The 16026-nt window shown below is 42.0% G+C and overlaps 1 protein-coding gene across 1 annotated transcript in view; it reads right to left on the bottom strand.

Moving 5' to 3' along the window:
• Nucleotides 1–1093: 1093 nt before the first annotated feature.
• Nucleotides 1094–16026, bottom strand: part of ATRN (attractin) — a gene marked incomplete at its 5' end in the record, with an annotated part of 117056 nt that continues 102123 nt past the window's right edge. Inside the window, 2 exons of the mRNA XM_014966823.1 lie at nucleotides 1094–6556; nucleotides 7603–7717. Coding sequence (XP_014822309.1) covers nucleotides 6432–6556; nucleotides 7603–7717 — 240 coding nt within the window. The remainder of the gene's footprint in view (nucleotides 6557–7602; nucleotides 7718–16026) is intronic.

Below are 16026 nucleotides of genomic sequence, written 5' to 3'. Positions count from 1 at the left end.
TCCAAGTTTAATGCCATGGGACGAAGTAGCACAACGGTCTTAGGAGATGGCGGTGACTGAAACCTTCATGGCTCATAAATGTCAGGTTCAACTCTGCTTCATCTCAGCAGTGCTTAATTTCAAAGCCGAAGAGCGACATAAAAATAAATGGAGAACAACGGATTGTGTCTCAGCAGGAATCTGTTTCGGGATGCTGGGTGTGCTGCATGCAGGCTTCCACAGGTGGGAGAGGAGAGGTCACCTCCGCCTTCACTCTCCCAGCTTCTGTGTGCATCTGCAACACCAGCTGATGCCAACATTTGATAAGGTTGCAAAAGTATTAGCAAAACCCTTTGGATGAGACAGTCTCCAGGGATGTCAGGTTTTTCTCTTCTGATTCAAAAGAAGGAATGATTTAGTGGAGAAATGAGCAGCCAGAGTAAGAAAGGGAAGAGACTGAGATTTTTTTGTTCCTGTTGGTCTTATTTAAACCCTGAATGCAGAACCCCTGAGCTTTGGGACAGTAATACAGTCACCAAGCCAAGTAAAGACCAGCTGTATCTTGACAGCAAGGACTCACGACCCCAGCACTGAGGAGGTTAAACCAAATAAATTCTCTCTTCAGCCCTGACCATCCCAGGTGACCTGCGTGGACTCTACAGTGAAGACTTTGACATCTCTTTAGGATGCTCTTCCTTTCTACCACCCTTCAGAGACAGCTGCGGAGAAGGTCAGAGACAAGGGCTTCCCTGAGGCACCTTAGGGAAGATGTAAGGTGAGGATGATGGTTTTGGGGGATTGCAAGGCAGTATTGCAGACACAGCAGCCTACCCCCATGCTTTGGTGGAGCCCAAAACATCCCTCTTTCCTCCTCCCAAATTCCGTATCTGGCACGGGGTGAACACACCCTGCTCAGGGATACAGGAGCACCTTGAGATCCACCCCAACCACGGTGGAAACTCACCCTCACCCCAGCCAGGGGTCTTTAAATTTAAACATCTTGTGTTATTTCTTCCCCTACTTTAAAAAAGGTGGGGGGGGAGGGGGGGGAGGAGGAAGGAAGAAGAAAAAAAAAAAAGCAGGGGTGGGGAGAAATTTTAACCAGACCATCTACTTTTTATTTCAGAGGAAAGATTTTCATTATTTACTTTTATTTATGTACATGTACTTCACATTTGTATTTAAAATGCACAGATCTCCCAATAATTTTCTCGTTCCTGCTTTAAATTAGCTGTTATTTTACAATACAAAAAATTATACCAAAAACTGCAGTCCTAAATGTGTGTATGTATAACACCCACAATCCCCAGCAATGAAATAGTTTACAATACTTGCTTGTATTTACATATGAATGCAATAAATGCTAAATTATACATATTAACAAACTAAGCTCAAGTCTGAACACAGATAAGAATCGTAAATAATTACAGAACAAAAAAAAAATCCAGAATACAATTAATTCAAGGATCCTAGTGTAAAGAACACTTATTGTGCACAAATTTCAGAGTAATAGAAAACTCCTTTTTTTTTTTTTTCCTTTTTCTTTTTTAAAAAAAATAATGGACCGACATATGTTACACTCCTCCACAATTTTTTTTTTTTTTCTTCTTTATTATCGTGAGGTTTGTGGAGTCAACGATAAATGTAGAGGAAATGTCTAAAGAACTATAGTACCTGGAAGACACACAAGAATAGTCCATGTGTAGTGTTAGAACAAAGTAATAAACTGAACAAAATCTGCCCTGGTGCAGAAGCAGAAAAAAACAGCACATACACATTATTGTATTCCTAGCATGGGAAACTCACCTTATTTAAGCAGCTATCAACAGAAAAAGCAGGAATTTGACTAGAATGGCCAACACATCTGAAAATAAGAAACACACACCTGCCCCTCTCCCTTCCCTTTGCTCCCGTGTCTCCAAACGCTGGGGTGTGCAGCTTCCAGTCACACCTTTCCATTTAAAACATGTTCCCAACCTGCTCCTGCAGCTTCGCTCAGGAGGCTCCTGAGACCCAACCCCCTCCGCTCTCCCCTTCCCCTGGCATGTTCCCAAACAAAGACAAAAAGGAAACGTGACAAGAAGTGGTGTCTGCAGCCTGCTGAGTTGGACGGACGGATGGATGAATTTGAAAGTCGCTCCTGGCATGTAGGGTCCATTCTTCAAGCTCAGGGACAGCAAATCCCTCTTTGCAGGGAACAGGGTTTTGTGGCTTCAGAGATGCAGCTGATGCATCAGCCCCTAACCTGGGGAGTCGTGGAAAAGAAAAAGCAGCTGCTAACATCAGGAGCAGCCAAGGATGGAGAATCAGCCTCATCTTTGCAGTGCTGGACTTTCAGCAGGTTATGGGAAAAGCCTCAAGTTTTATTTCAGCCTCTTGAGCGAGGAAAGTGTTTCATCAAAAGTTCATCTTAGTTAATTTAGGGCCAACCAAGCTGAGCTGTCATTTAAAAACCATAGTATAAACCCAGGGACTATATAGCACTTTAGTAAACTTTTACGGCAGAGAAAATGATGTTTCTGAGCAATATTTAGTATACAAATGACCCCTAAGGAAGTGTGCATCTGCCAACAGAGGCTGTCATGCTTTTAGGGTACCATACCATCAAATTTTGGAAGCTTATATGCTATGACTTTATGCTAATCACAGGCATTACCCCATCGTGTATAGCTTTATTTCAGCCATTTCAATACAGCGCATTTTAAGCCCAGGGAGAGTGGCAATAACTCAAAGTTGTGTCCATAAATCATCTTGTATCTAACATATTGACCATACCACGGCAGGGTTTCCTTTCACTCATGCTACAGTAGTCCAGAGAAAATCCTGAGCTAAAAAGAATGGAAAATGGTGAACCAAAAAAATGTAGGTTATTTGGAGATCTGATGGCACTCGTGCTTTCTAGAATAAAAGGGCTACAACATTTCTGATTTTTGATTAAATTTTTGGAAAGGTTACTTTCAAAGAATAAAAATGTTCTGAGGGTTGAGATCTTGAATGCTGAATTTCAGCCAGTTATAAACGCTTGAAAATAGTGATTTTTAATGGAAATCACTGCCACAATCTTAATGGTAGAGGCTTAAACTGCTGACTTAATCCTCCAAGTAATGACTACTTTAAGTACATTTATTACCTGTCTTCAAGCATTGGTTTTTTCCCCTTTCAAATGGAAGAGTCGTATTTTACTTCGCTTATACATTTAAGTGAAATGCATTTGAATACATAAAAGTCAAGTTATGCCTCCCTGCTTTATACTGCAAGATATCACGAATATAATTTGATGTTTCTTTAAAGCTCTGGAAAGTTATCTAATACTCATCATATGAAGAAGTTATTAAGACAAAACTCATACATCATTTAAAATGCATCAAAAATACATTCAATATTTTTTCTGGTTTATATACACTTTAAATCTTTCAATGTTCTGCACGCTACTGTATAGTTTATGTACAAGTGCAAAATCGGTGTGTTATTTTTCATTTATTTACAGATTCTCCCATGAAGTAAAGTTGCTCTTTCCCCGCCCCCCTCACCTCCAAAAGAAATAAACCCACAAATCCTTCACTTTTGATATTGGCCTGGTGATAAACTACCAGCAATTCTTCTTCCCCCCATCCATTCCCACCTTTGTCTCAATTTTACCTTTAAGTTGGGATGAAACTGTTTGCAGCAGAGATATGTATGAGAATTCTCTCTTTCCCTCATCAGTATGGAGATAAGATGCAGAGCAGAGCTACATCCTAAAGGAGCTGTTTCATTTTATTTATATAAATAAGTCTTGTTCCTCTATTTACATTTTTTGGTTCTGCTAAACCTCAAAGTTTGATCATTTTTGCTCATCTTTCCAATATCTGACACTTATCTTCATGGCTACACTTCTGGGCACACTTCACCATAAGCTTTTGAGATGAGACAACCCAGCTCTCCAAGGGCAGGGAAGAGAACAAAACATATTCATGTCTTTTTGTTAATGCAAAAATATATCAATCCTCCAGGCCTATTGTTCTGAAAGCTGTTTCTTCAGGAAAACCTAAGCAACAACTTTAAGCACCTGCTTAAGTGCTGTCCTGAATATGGAGACTTAAGCACAAGAGCTTTCTCAATTTGGATTGGCAGTTTTCCTCCCAAAGTAGTGTCGGAGAAGCAAGAAGACATCTCTGAACATGAGGACGTGCATCATGACTAAAAACATGGAAAGTAATAATAAGGGAGGGATTTTAGTCCAGTATTTCTCTAGTTCAGGTTAGCCCTATACACATAGGAAGTTAGAAAGTATTTTCAGGAGATGAATCTGTCTGAGGTAATCTGTGCATCGTTAAAACTTAAATTGCCTAAACCCCTTCATTCTAAAAGACAAAGCTCACCCCTTTCCCTCCCATAACGTCTTTTCCCCAGAGGGCATTTAACTTCTCATTTAGAAAAAGATGCATTTTATATATACATACACACACAGATATATATATAAAAATGCATTTTTTCCCAGCATATGTTTTCTGCAGTCCTGTTGTATTTGTTAAATGACACATTAACTCAGAATTATAATACACCACGGTCTTTAAACCAGCAGGCTGTCCCCCATCACTGCTGTCCGAACACGCACAGCAATCCACATCTTTATTGCGATGCTGCTGTGCTCCAAGGAGCTTCTTCAAAATATATGGTTTAAAAAAAAAAAAAGTGGCTGATATGCAATCCATCACCAAAACGTGCACAAAAAAAGATGCAGTTACTCGAGTTTCATTTTGGAAAAGGGTGCTACCTGGCCAGAAGATTCAAGAGCATTTTCCTTCACTCCCCTCGATTTGTTACTTCTCCGTTTCATACATACTAGATGTCCTCAGAAACCAGCGACTCAGCAACCTGAATGAAACAGCACTTACTGTGATTAAGCAACAATTACACGCCTCGTTTGGCACCTTCATGTAACGTCTTCCTACCAGCTTCGACATCACAACACCTGTGGCCCCGGCACTGTGCCATGTTCCAGAATCGAGGGGGACACTGGGCACCACCACGCACAGACTGATGGGTTAAGTCCAACCTCAAACCTCGAAACAGCATCCCAACTAGTCAGAGTACTTCTGATGGTTTGATACATGCCCCAGAAGCCAAACCTTCTCTTCGCTGTTTACAAGTCCCTACCTTTCACCAACAATCCACCTTCTTCCGCATCTAAGACAGTTCAACTCCAATGGGAAGAATCAGTGACTGATCATGTTGAACTCAAACCTGTGGCCAAATGAAGCTGCTCTGCTTGCTTTTTATTTAAAGTTCTTTTTTACTTCATTCTGAAATGATCTGGCACCCGGAGTGTTGCTTCTTACATCCTGTAAGGAGATGAAGCAAATCTTACTGCTGAGGAGTGATGTCTCTGAGCCCTGGCACAGCTCAGCTCTTGTCCAGAAGAACGGCATAAGGGAAGGGGGAGGAAAAAGGCCAAATGGGCAGAGAAAATCAGAAGAACTATAATGTATCTGACCTGGAACACAAACTGCTTCTATTAAAAGCACTGGTGAAACCAGGAGTTTTCTTATGAGATACTGAAACTCTACTTTTCCTCCAGGTATTTCCACGTGGTCGAGCAGCTTGTTGGTCAGGAAAATGCCTTTTTCCCCTGACTGCACGTGATGTATTACAGAGCACACAGATTGCCTTGGGTGAGTGTGTGTGTGTGTATATGCATATTTAAAAGTAATATAATTATGTTAAAAAGAAATGTGTGTAGCAGTCTCCTCACTCCCTAGATCTGTTCAAGTCTAGGCACTTGTGTGTGGTGTACTCCAAGCAGGTTAAGACTATGTAAACACTGAGTCCTTCAAAAGCAACATTCAGGTATTGCATGTGGTCTGAGCAACACGCGACATCAACCGTTACACCATCCCAGCTTTTGTGTTCCTGATGTTCTGGAACACGATGACTACAAAAACGTTGTTATCTGGAAGAGAGTTCCACTTAAACAATGGGAGAATAAACATACAATATTAAATGAAAACAAAGGATGAAGATGCTTTGAAGATTAATAGTAGTGTTTATGTGTTGAGAGCTGACACCTGTAAACACTGCATCTTTTTCTTTTTGTACAGTTTGATAAATACATGAACTACAAAGCACTTTCCATGTATAAACCTGAGTGTCTTTTATATTGGACTACTGTTCTATTTACACTGACCATGAATGGTGGCAATCGGATGTTACTGGACCTGCAATAAAATTATTTTACTTTAAACTTGAAGAAAACAAAGGAGCAATCTGAAGTCACGTGTCAGTAAAACTTAAGTGGAGCAGTTGTCAAATAAAGCCAACTATCACGTAGATGAGAAAAAAGTTGGGTTCAAGGAAGTTGTGTTTTTCTGAGTGCTTCTAGTCTCTTGTGACACAACTTGGAAATCCTTCTCCTCCGTGGTATTACTTTTCCGTTTTGTTTAAAACCCTATACAGTTTCTGATGTCCATGCATCAAATACAGGTTCCTGGCTGTGCAGGGGGCTGCTGTTTCCGATTCCGTATTGCACCCGATTTCTCTTTGTAGGCAATTGGCATCTGTTGTGAAATGTCCACCAGCGCACTGGCCACTGCAAGACCTGAGGCAACAAAACAAAATAGTCATGGAACAAAACAGTCACAGAAACAAATCCTTCCGCCACTGCTGAGAAAAGCCCTTCAAGCCACAAAATGAATATCATTTTTTAGTTCTTCTTAAAAAAAGCAAACTAGAAAAGCATTTTGGCTTAAGAGATTAAACTCTAGCTGCTATTCTGAAATAAGCTTTTAAATACTGCATGTTTTATTGAGAGCAACTGCAGTAGAAAAAGCTGGAAATAAGAAGTGTGGGTATTAATGGACGTGAAACCCATAATATTGAAGGGAGGTGTCTTTCTCTGCACCAGTAGACATGCTATAATAAATCCTCAAAGCACACGAGCATGGACGTTTCACTGCACTTCCCAGACTTCCATCATCTCTGCAACCTCCTCCCAGCAAATCCACAGACAAACCACCGTTGGCCATCTGGGATTTAGCTCAATACAGCTCGCAACCAAACCATCTCATCTCAAACCCAGCTAATTCTCTATTAAGATTCTCTGCTTCACCGTGCTCACTAGGCACTGGAAAAACCCCAGAAAAATCACAAACTGCCCAGGAGATTATATCTCAGTGCCCTGCAAGTAGGTTTAAGTGAGAAAAGGCTGGGAACAAGGAAACCTTAAGCTGGATGGAGAAAAGCTCTCTGTCCAGAGCTGCTAAGAGGAGGGCACGGACTTGATGTCTCTCTACAAATGGAGCTGGGAATGAAGGGGAATAGGCTGGGAGACAAGTTACTTTCATAAGTAACTACTGCAAACCTGTCTGTGCCAGATCCCCCTTTTTCCCCAGCCATAAATTAAAGTGTAATCCAAATATCAACTGTTCAATCCATCAACTGACCCAAGAAATTGAATCAAACCTCAGGCTAGAAGCTAGGAGGACCCACGCTAGCTAGCTTAAAATAACCCAAGCACATCCTCAGCTGCGGTGTGAGTACGGCAATTACTGCAGGATCAAGTCTGAAACTGTAAGGTGAATCTGTAAGGCTGGGGAAGGAGCACAGAGTTAATCCCAAGCCAGCAGAGACAATGATACTCCTCACCTGACTGTCCTGGTGGTGGTATACCCCCAAGTCCTCGAGGCAACCTCACGAATACAGAGAGAACAGCTGCTTTGTTCCCAAAACAGGGCTCCAGTGCTATTGGCTTTGGTACAGTCTGCAGTGAGGGAAGGAAGAGGAGAAAACAAATGTTATACAGTGTGTTACACCCTCCCTCTTCCCCCAGTGTCATCTTTTTCAGATCATACAAGCTTCGGGGCACGAACCATGTTTCTGCGCCTGGCAAATTTCCAGCATGTTGCTAGCAAAGCTAAAACCAATGTTAGTAACAACCAAAACCCTAGTCATCGCAAAAAACCACATTTACTTAATAAAAATCTAGCTATAAAGAAGTCAAGCACTGCACAAGGCTTCTCCCTAAATTCCATAACAAAGGAGCAGCTTATGCTAAACAACAGGATTGAGGGTTTTTTTCCTTCGAACTCATCAGCAGCACATCACCAATATCAGCACGTCTGACCACTGCAGTGTGGCAGTTCCACCACTACCCTCCAGAGTTTCGCTTCACATAACACCCCCACAGCACCGTACGCATTAACACGGTAAAGAATGTTTACCCCCCTAAACCACTCTCTATTTTCCTGTTGTTTACTTTCCCCCAATTTTGTCTTTCATTTCTGTTCTTTCCCAAGGGGTCGTGTTCATTTTCCAGTGGTCTTCCGGACCACTCTGGAGTATGTTCTTAGGTAGTTCATTGCTCTGGGAGCTGAAAGTGCTTTATAAAGTCTACTGGATTGTACTGTCCTTTTTTAAACTGAAAAGCAGATAATTCAGTAGAGCAGAGGAACAATTTGTCATCCTGGCTCTGGATCTGGTTTCAGAGACCTGTCGTATCCTACAATGGACTACTCTTAACATGCTTTACAGAAGCCTGTTTACTTTCAAGATGAATATGTCACACTTACATTAAAAACTAAAATGTGAATTGGTAACTATGCAGACATAATGGGCAGCCAGCTTTCTCCCTCCCTAGGGAAGCAGGGAACTGGACCCCTTGGTCACTTTCAGTGTCTTTGCACATCACCCTCCCTCCTCACTCCTGTAAAGGTTTTATTTGAAAAATCAACCGCTAATTTCAATATGTCATTAGAAAGACAAAATGCAACAGCACAAACCAGAAACTAAAATACATTCTTACCTAAGCCAGGCCCCAATGCCACACACAATTACACACAATCAGTGTTATTGTGGGATGGCACAAGAGTAAGATGAGGATGCAAGTCTACGCCTATGCATACAGGTCCAAGAAAGTATCTTCTTTTGTTTCACATAAGCAAAAAAAAAAGCTGAGAAACACTACTTTACTTGATACGTTCAGTGGTTTCTGATTTCTTGTTTAGTATGGACAAATTCTACCCTGGTATTAATGAAATAATTATTGCTTTTTCCAATAGGCATAAAATTGCACTACTGTACTTAAATGTTCAACAGAAACTCAATACAATGCAAGACATTGAAAAAAATGAACAGGAGTCAAACAATGCTATTAAATTGCTGCTACTCAATAAAAAAGAAAAAAAGGGTGACAGCAAGCAAAATGAAACTTAAAACTGTTTTCATATCTCATATTTACTGTAATGATTGCAACAACAATTTGTTAGTGTGTGCAAGGTAGATAAATACGTATTCTACAGGCTTTAACGATGTAAGCTGCCGTCTGCCTGGTTTATGACTGCAGATTTCTTCATCTTCTCCCCACCACCACCAAAGGGATCAAACTCAAAATAATGCTTTTCCCACAAAGCAACCAAGCATACCCTGGTGCTATATCCCACAGGCGACTCAATTACCAGAGGTAATGGAGAGAGCACAGAGAAGGCAACTGCAGAAATACAGCCCACGGACTTCTGGCGTGCGGGTGGAACATGCACTGAGCACAAAGTTTATTTTCTTTTGTAGAGAGCCAAGTACCTTACTTATTCCACTGTTAATAATACAGTCCTTCTGAATCCCAGAGGTTGGAGCACGGTGCCTGGGTATTACAAAGAGCACTCACACTCATCCTCAGTGCTGAGCAGAGTGAGCAGCAGAGGAAGAAGCAGTGGGGGGAAGCAAATGATGAAGAAGCCAAGAGGAGATCATCTTATCTTTTCTAATACCTTTTTAATATATTTGCTTTTAACTCCTACTGGATTAATGGCCAGAAAAATTATCAGAGGGTTAGAACACTTCTGCTGAGGAAGAGGTGAGGGAAGGCCAAGAGAGTTGGGGTTGTTCAGCCTGGAGAAGACAAGGCTCTGGGGAGACCTTATTGCAGCCTTTCATCAGTACATGAAAGGGGCTTACAAGAAAGATAAGGAAACACTTTTTAGCAAGGTCTCTAGTGAAAAGGTAGATTCAGACTAGATAAAAGGAAGAAAATTTCTACAATGAGGATGTTGAAACACTGGAACAGGTTGCCCAGAGAGGTGGTAGATGCCCCATCCCTGGAAATGTTCCAGGTCAGGTTGGACGGGGTTCTGAGCAACCTGATCTAATGGAAGATGTCCCTGCCTATGGCAGGGAGCTTGGACTAGATGACCTTTAAAAGTCCCTTCCAACCCAAACCATTATATGATTCTACAATTCTAATAAAAATGCTTCTGCAACTCTGTTCCTTTCCCAACATAAATTGTTCAGTGCAACTCTACTCTGATATGCTTTGTAGTGCCGCGGGGATGCTCAACAACATGCTCATCATCCTCCAGCAGGAAGGAGGCTGGAAAACACTTCTCATGGTCACCAAATTCAGCCCTTCACTATTGCAGGTGACTGCACATAGAAGTGCAATGCTCTGCTTTAAAAGTAGTTACACTTTCAGCCTGTGCCATCAACTCTGTGAGACCTTTCCAGAGGCTCCTCCCTCCCAGATTTCACTGCTCTGACACCAGAAACTTTTAACCTCAATCCTCTCCCACCTGAATTTATTCATCCATCTGACGTTCTTCTGCCTTGACCTCTCCCTGGGCTTTACCCTACTGTACATCTTGGTCTTCGTTTGGCTGATATAAACTAACAATGCTCCAAATTTCTTCTCTGAACACAAGCACTCACTTCTCCAGCACTTCCTACAGTCCCTTCTCTGTACCTCATCTGCTACTGTGGAGACCTTGGGTGACCTGAGAGGCATTTCAAGCTTTGACAGGACCCCTGTAATGCTATCAAAACCTCCTTGATTCTCCTGTACATCCTAAAAAGGTAAGGAAGAGAAAAAGTTCATTACAGAGCTCTCAGTCATAGAGCTGAAGGGACTTTGAGAGTAATTTAGCTCATCTCAGCCCCAAGCAGGCCCCTTTCTCCATCTCTGCCCTTTCCAACTAATGAACCCCCTGAGCGTGCAGCAGAAACTTTCATTATGAGTCCCTGGGGGCACGATCTTTCCCTTTCCATGGGATTTTTATTTCATTCCTGAAGGTCACACATCTTCCTCCTCTCTGCTCTCCTGATCCCACTCTGAAGGCTCCATGAGCAGCCTCTATGTGGGCTTCTCTACTGCTGAAAGAGCCCCAAACAGGCATCCAGTGCTGTTCCCCAGTGAGTGACAGCAGACCCCAGCCATGCACCTAAAATGCAGTGTATGGGTCTGGCCCTCAAGCTGCAGTGAATTTTTTAATCTATCTGATGTACCCCAGAGAGTTGAGAGCAGAGGACATACCTCTGAGCCTCCTTCCTTCCCTTGTCAACTTGCTCAAAAAAGCTGAGCATTTTTAAAAAACTGTTAACATTTCACTGCACGTGGAACTTTGTTTCTATTAACCATGCAAAGCAAGGAAGTATACTTTCTATTATAATGATGCATCCAAAATCTGTCAGGCAGTTACAAGCTAATTTGGAAGGAACGTACTAAGCACAAGACCATCGTGCTGCAGCTAATCCTGATCTTAAATCTAAAGAGGGAAGAAATGGCCTGGTGTCCATCAAAGCCAGCCATTTTCCTGACACAAGCTGCAGTTAATAACAGCAAAAACCAGCATAAAGAATCAAGTCCTGCAAATTTATTTTTGACAGTCTCAGTTCAGGCACCTGCTTTTTGAACTGTGACTCATACCGCATCTCATCTCCGAGCGTGCGCTCGCCAGACCAAGAGACAAAGCGCAGCCTGATGAAATGACTCACATGCCGAGTGACGGGAATGATGAATTTGATGCAAGCAAGAGGTCAGCTGGGAGTGAAGGGCATACCGTGCCCTCTGCAAGACACAGAGCAACCCGGCGGTGGAGCCCGGGGACCATATTCTGCAGACACGGAGGAAACCACGTGGGTAATTCAACCAGCAACTTAACAGCAATCTTGACTGCAGACCTCACCCACAGCCGGCCTTGCCCTGAGCCTGGTTGTGTTTTGACATGACCTGTGTAGGTGCTACCACGGCGCAAAGCAGCTGAGGAAAAGCTGGCTGGCTTCATCAAGTTGAATTTTTGTGGGGAGACCTAAGAAGAGTTCACGTCTCCTTTCCTTCCCCACTGCCTCCTGCGTGATTTCTTAATGCTCTTGTCAAGTATCTAAGCTGCTTTTCTGCAAGAAGGTATGGAGTGGACATGGGAACCAGAGATCAGGTCATTATAAATGCTTGTGCTTCAGTCTGACAGGTGGCTTTTAATGGCCCACTTTAAAAAAAAAAAAACGAAACAACTTAGATCTCCAAACTTCGTAACACCTTTCATCAGATGGTTAAAACCAGCCTCTGCCAGAGACTTGCATTTAGAGTGTTTTGATAAACCCATTGCTGGATTATAGGAGCAATTCTTTTTTATTGAAGGCTTAATAGCACAATAAAGTAGACATTATTCAAATCTATGCAAATAAGGTGCATCCCTCAGACACTTGGCACATGATGACTGCTTCACACAGTGCCTGAACAGCAGAGTCCCACACAGGGAGGGGGGCACAGAGGGGAAAGCAAAGCCCAGTCGCTGGAGCGGGTGGACAAAGACCACGGTTAATAGGGTTAAGAGGATCTCACCTTTGGTGGACTGGGTCAATCCCTACGAGCCAACCAGGAGCCCACCATGAAGGAGCTGTGACCTTGACTCATGAAACACACTTGCACCCAGCCAACACGCACAGCAGCAGTAAGGAACATGTACCCAGAAGACTATCTCTCCCTTCTGGTTGCAACCAGGGTGGAGGTCAGTGAAGGGGATGCTGTGCTGTATCTGTGCTATGAACAGACAACTGCAGCTGGTCTACCCGCCAGGCACCCTTCCCTAAAGCTACTCCTTGTCCTCACAGAACCACTGTGAGTGAGCTGGAGTGACAATTTCATGCAGCTGACAGCCTGAACCTTTCTCCTGCAATGGTCTTTGACTGCCCATCCACACCAGAAAAGCCACAATCAATGGAAAGGGTGGGGAAAAAACCCACAGCCAGAAATCAGGATCGTGCAAACGTCAAAGAAAGACCAACAAAAAAAGCAAAGACCTCTCAGCCTGGCACACAGATTTAAACACACCTCACTGGGCACTGTGCACAATCAGGAAGGTGCACTGCAACATTTGTTTTTTAACCAGGAACTGCTATCCTGCATTTTGTGTTAGGCAGTGATGGAAACAATGATGATCCTTTTTTGGATGAAAATACGAAGTTAATGGTATTTTACTAAGCGGTGGCATGGCCCCGTTGTTCCTGGAGGCAGTGAAATCTCTTCTCAGCTATTTTCCATAGATGGCTTTACTGGCAAAACCAGCACTAAAAAGCAAGGCAATTGCAGTTGTTTATGAGTTTTGATATGTATTTAATATGTGTAAAGCTTAAACAATTATGGAAGCTAAAAGCAGCAATAGACCTATTATGTCATCTAACTAGTCCAGCTTCTCCAGCAGGATTTTCTACATGAACAGGGCATTTTCCAGGACTTTGTCTGGGCTATTTCTAGGTGACCCAGGTGTAGAGTGTACTACCGGTTCCCTTGGGAGACAATTTCACAGCCAAATGCTTTCCACAATCAAGTTGCATAGCATGATGTTCAATCTAAACATTTCTTTTTTATTTCATCTCATTATTTCTATTTATGCTGCTTATATTCAACAAATTCTAAAGGTTAATAATGTGTCACATAAAACTAATGGTTAGAACAATAAATATTCTGTGTAATTTAAAAAACACAGCATCAATTTTATTTAGGTTCTGTAATACATTGCCAGCATATTGCTTTTCAAAATGTATAAAAAAATACTGTTGAGATTTTTTTTTCCTTAACAAGAAAACTTATTTCTGTGGTTTGATCAAATAACTCTTACATGGTTTTCAATTTCCAGTAAGGAAATTAAAATAAAGGAAAAATCTTATGGTGGGGGAAGAGCAGAGGAACATTACTGAAACAGTTCAACTTTATTATTTGATTCCACTTTTTCAGATGATTTCACTCTGTAGAAAAAGGGTCAAATTCCATTTGCAAGTTTTTAAATTGTGTCATTAAAAGCTGACTGAACATTTGTAAAATAAGTTACAAGCAATTTTCTATAAAAAATAGAGCATTAAGTTTTAAAAATCATATTCTCAGGGTAATATGTATGTCCTCCGAGATAGAGATGAATGAACTTCCAGCAATAATTTGCAGTAAATGAGTTTAGATTAAAAATTTACATTTACCTTGTCCCTGATATCTACCTTGGAAGCGACACAGGCACTGGGGAATGAATTGCTCACAACTCAGCCCCAACACCGCGTTCCTGCGTGTGAGGAACTGAATAAAAAACATATTCAAACCCTCAGATGAATGCTAACAGTCTAAATTGAAAATACAGGTCTGAGCACCCTGAGTTACCAATAACTGGGAGCAAACCAGCCTCGCGGGGCACCGAGTTCGCTCCCACTGCATTTAACAACTGCTTTCTATTTTAAAGCGCACATTGTCAATCCAGCAAAACACAGACACAAGCTCTCGGTGAAGGAAAAGAATTCACTAGGCAAGCTTATATTTCAAAAGCAGTCACCCTGAAATGACAAAATCTCATGTCACAGCTTTGAGCATCGCCACTCACGTAAGCCAACGCTCACCCTTCTTTTTCAATTCTCTGCTGATGCCCCTGGGAGGGATAGGATGGACAAGGCCGTGGGTAACAAATCTGGGCAAAATATATATATGGCCAACAGTGGGTATCTATTTTGATTTTGTACGGGTGAAGAAGCAGGATTTTTCTGTTTCTTTTCAACCACTTGGCTGCTTTTTGCACATGAGAAAGTGTAAGTAAAAAACCCAACAAAATAGGACAGTTGAATGAAGAATGCAAACACAAGACACACAAAATAACTACTTGGCGTGAAGGAATGCAAATAGGTCCCAAATAATGTTTCTGAGAAGCTGCTGGTGTTATTAATACTTCAATCAGAACAGACACTCGTTTGCACTAAAGGGAAAAAAGAGCTTAGAAAAACCTCTCCTGAGGGAAGCTTCGCGCTCCTTCCTCTGCCTCCAGCAAACTCCTCCTTATCAGCTAAAATCAGGGTCCATCCTGCTGAAAAATTGACAGTCTTCAAATCTAAAACTAGTTAAATCTCAATTATCAGCCAGATATTCCCTAAATACAAGGCAGACTTAACAGACGTTTCTGTTGATCTCATGATAGCTCCCTTCCAAATATTTATTATATTATGGAAGTGGCAAAAGTTTTCCCCTCAAGTCCTTAATTTTGCAACAGAAATCAAAACAAGATACCCGGCAGTAGTTAACTGGAAATAATTCATTAGGTGAAGGCTTTATCAGGTATTTTTGTTGTTGCTTTCTCAGTACAGATCACAGCCAGACTATAAGCAATTCTAGTGCAGCTAATTCGTTTTACACACCTCAGCTGCCCAGATAACGCTCCCTTCTTACCACTGGCAACTCCATCTCGCACGTCCCTCCTTCAAAGGGGATCATACACTCCTCCATGAATTAGAAAGTGGGCCAGCATAAGCAGAATTAACACCAAATATAAAGTAGAAGCTGGGATGTTGCTTCTTGTTTGATGTCCCTCATCACCCTGATGCACCAGGAGGGCTCCTGCCATCTGCTCCCGCGCACGGACCGAGTCTAATGAGTGGAAGAAGTGCTTTTGCTAAAGACAAGGAGACAGCTACACACTGACATGCTTTGAACGCCTTAGCATTAATGCAAGGAAAAGCTCCTAGAACCAGCAAATGCTAGAAACTCCAGAAATAATACATTAGAAATTAAATTGCATTTCAAAAGGCAACCTAACAAGACAGCATTAGACAGGTCAGGCGAAATAAAACCAGCCTTCCCGGCCTCAAAGGCTGCGCATGAACCATCTCCAGTAACTGCCACATCAGATTAAGATTATTCAGTTTCTGTTCCCCCCCCCCCAATTTCATCCCCTTCCTCCAACCTTCCTCTATCCTTTTGAAGATAATGAATGACTTGCCCTTTCAGCTTATTTACACCAGCTCTGAAAAGCCCTAACCTGTTCTGTCCCACTCCAATGC

The sequence above is a fragment of the Calidris pugnax genome, unplaced genomic scaffold (assembly GCF_001431845.1).
Source record: "Calidris pugnax isolate Ruff unplaced genomic scaffold, ASM143184v1 scaffold14, whole genome shotgun sequence".
In the NCBI taxonomy this organism is placed as follows: domain Eukaryota; kingdom Metazoa; phylum Chordata; class Aves; order Charadriiformes; family Scolopacidae; genus Calidris; species Calidris pugnax.
The sequence above is the reverse complement of the archived record's forward strand: the minus strand, read 5'-3'. Positions and strand labels throughout refer to the sequence as shown.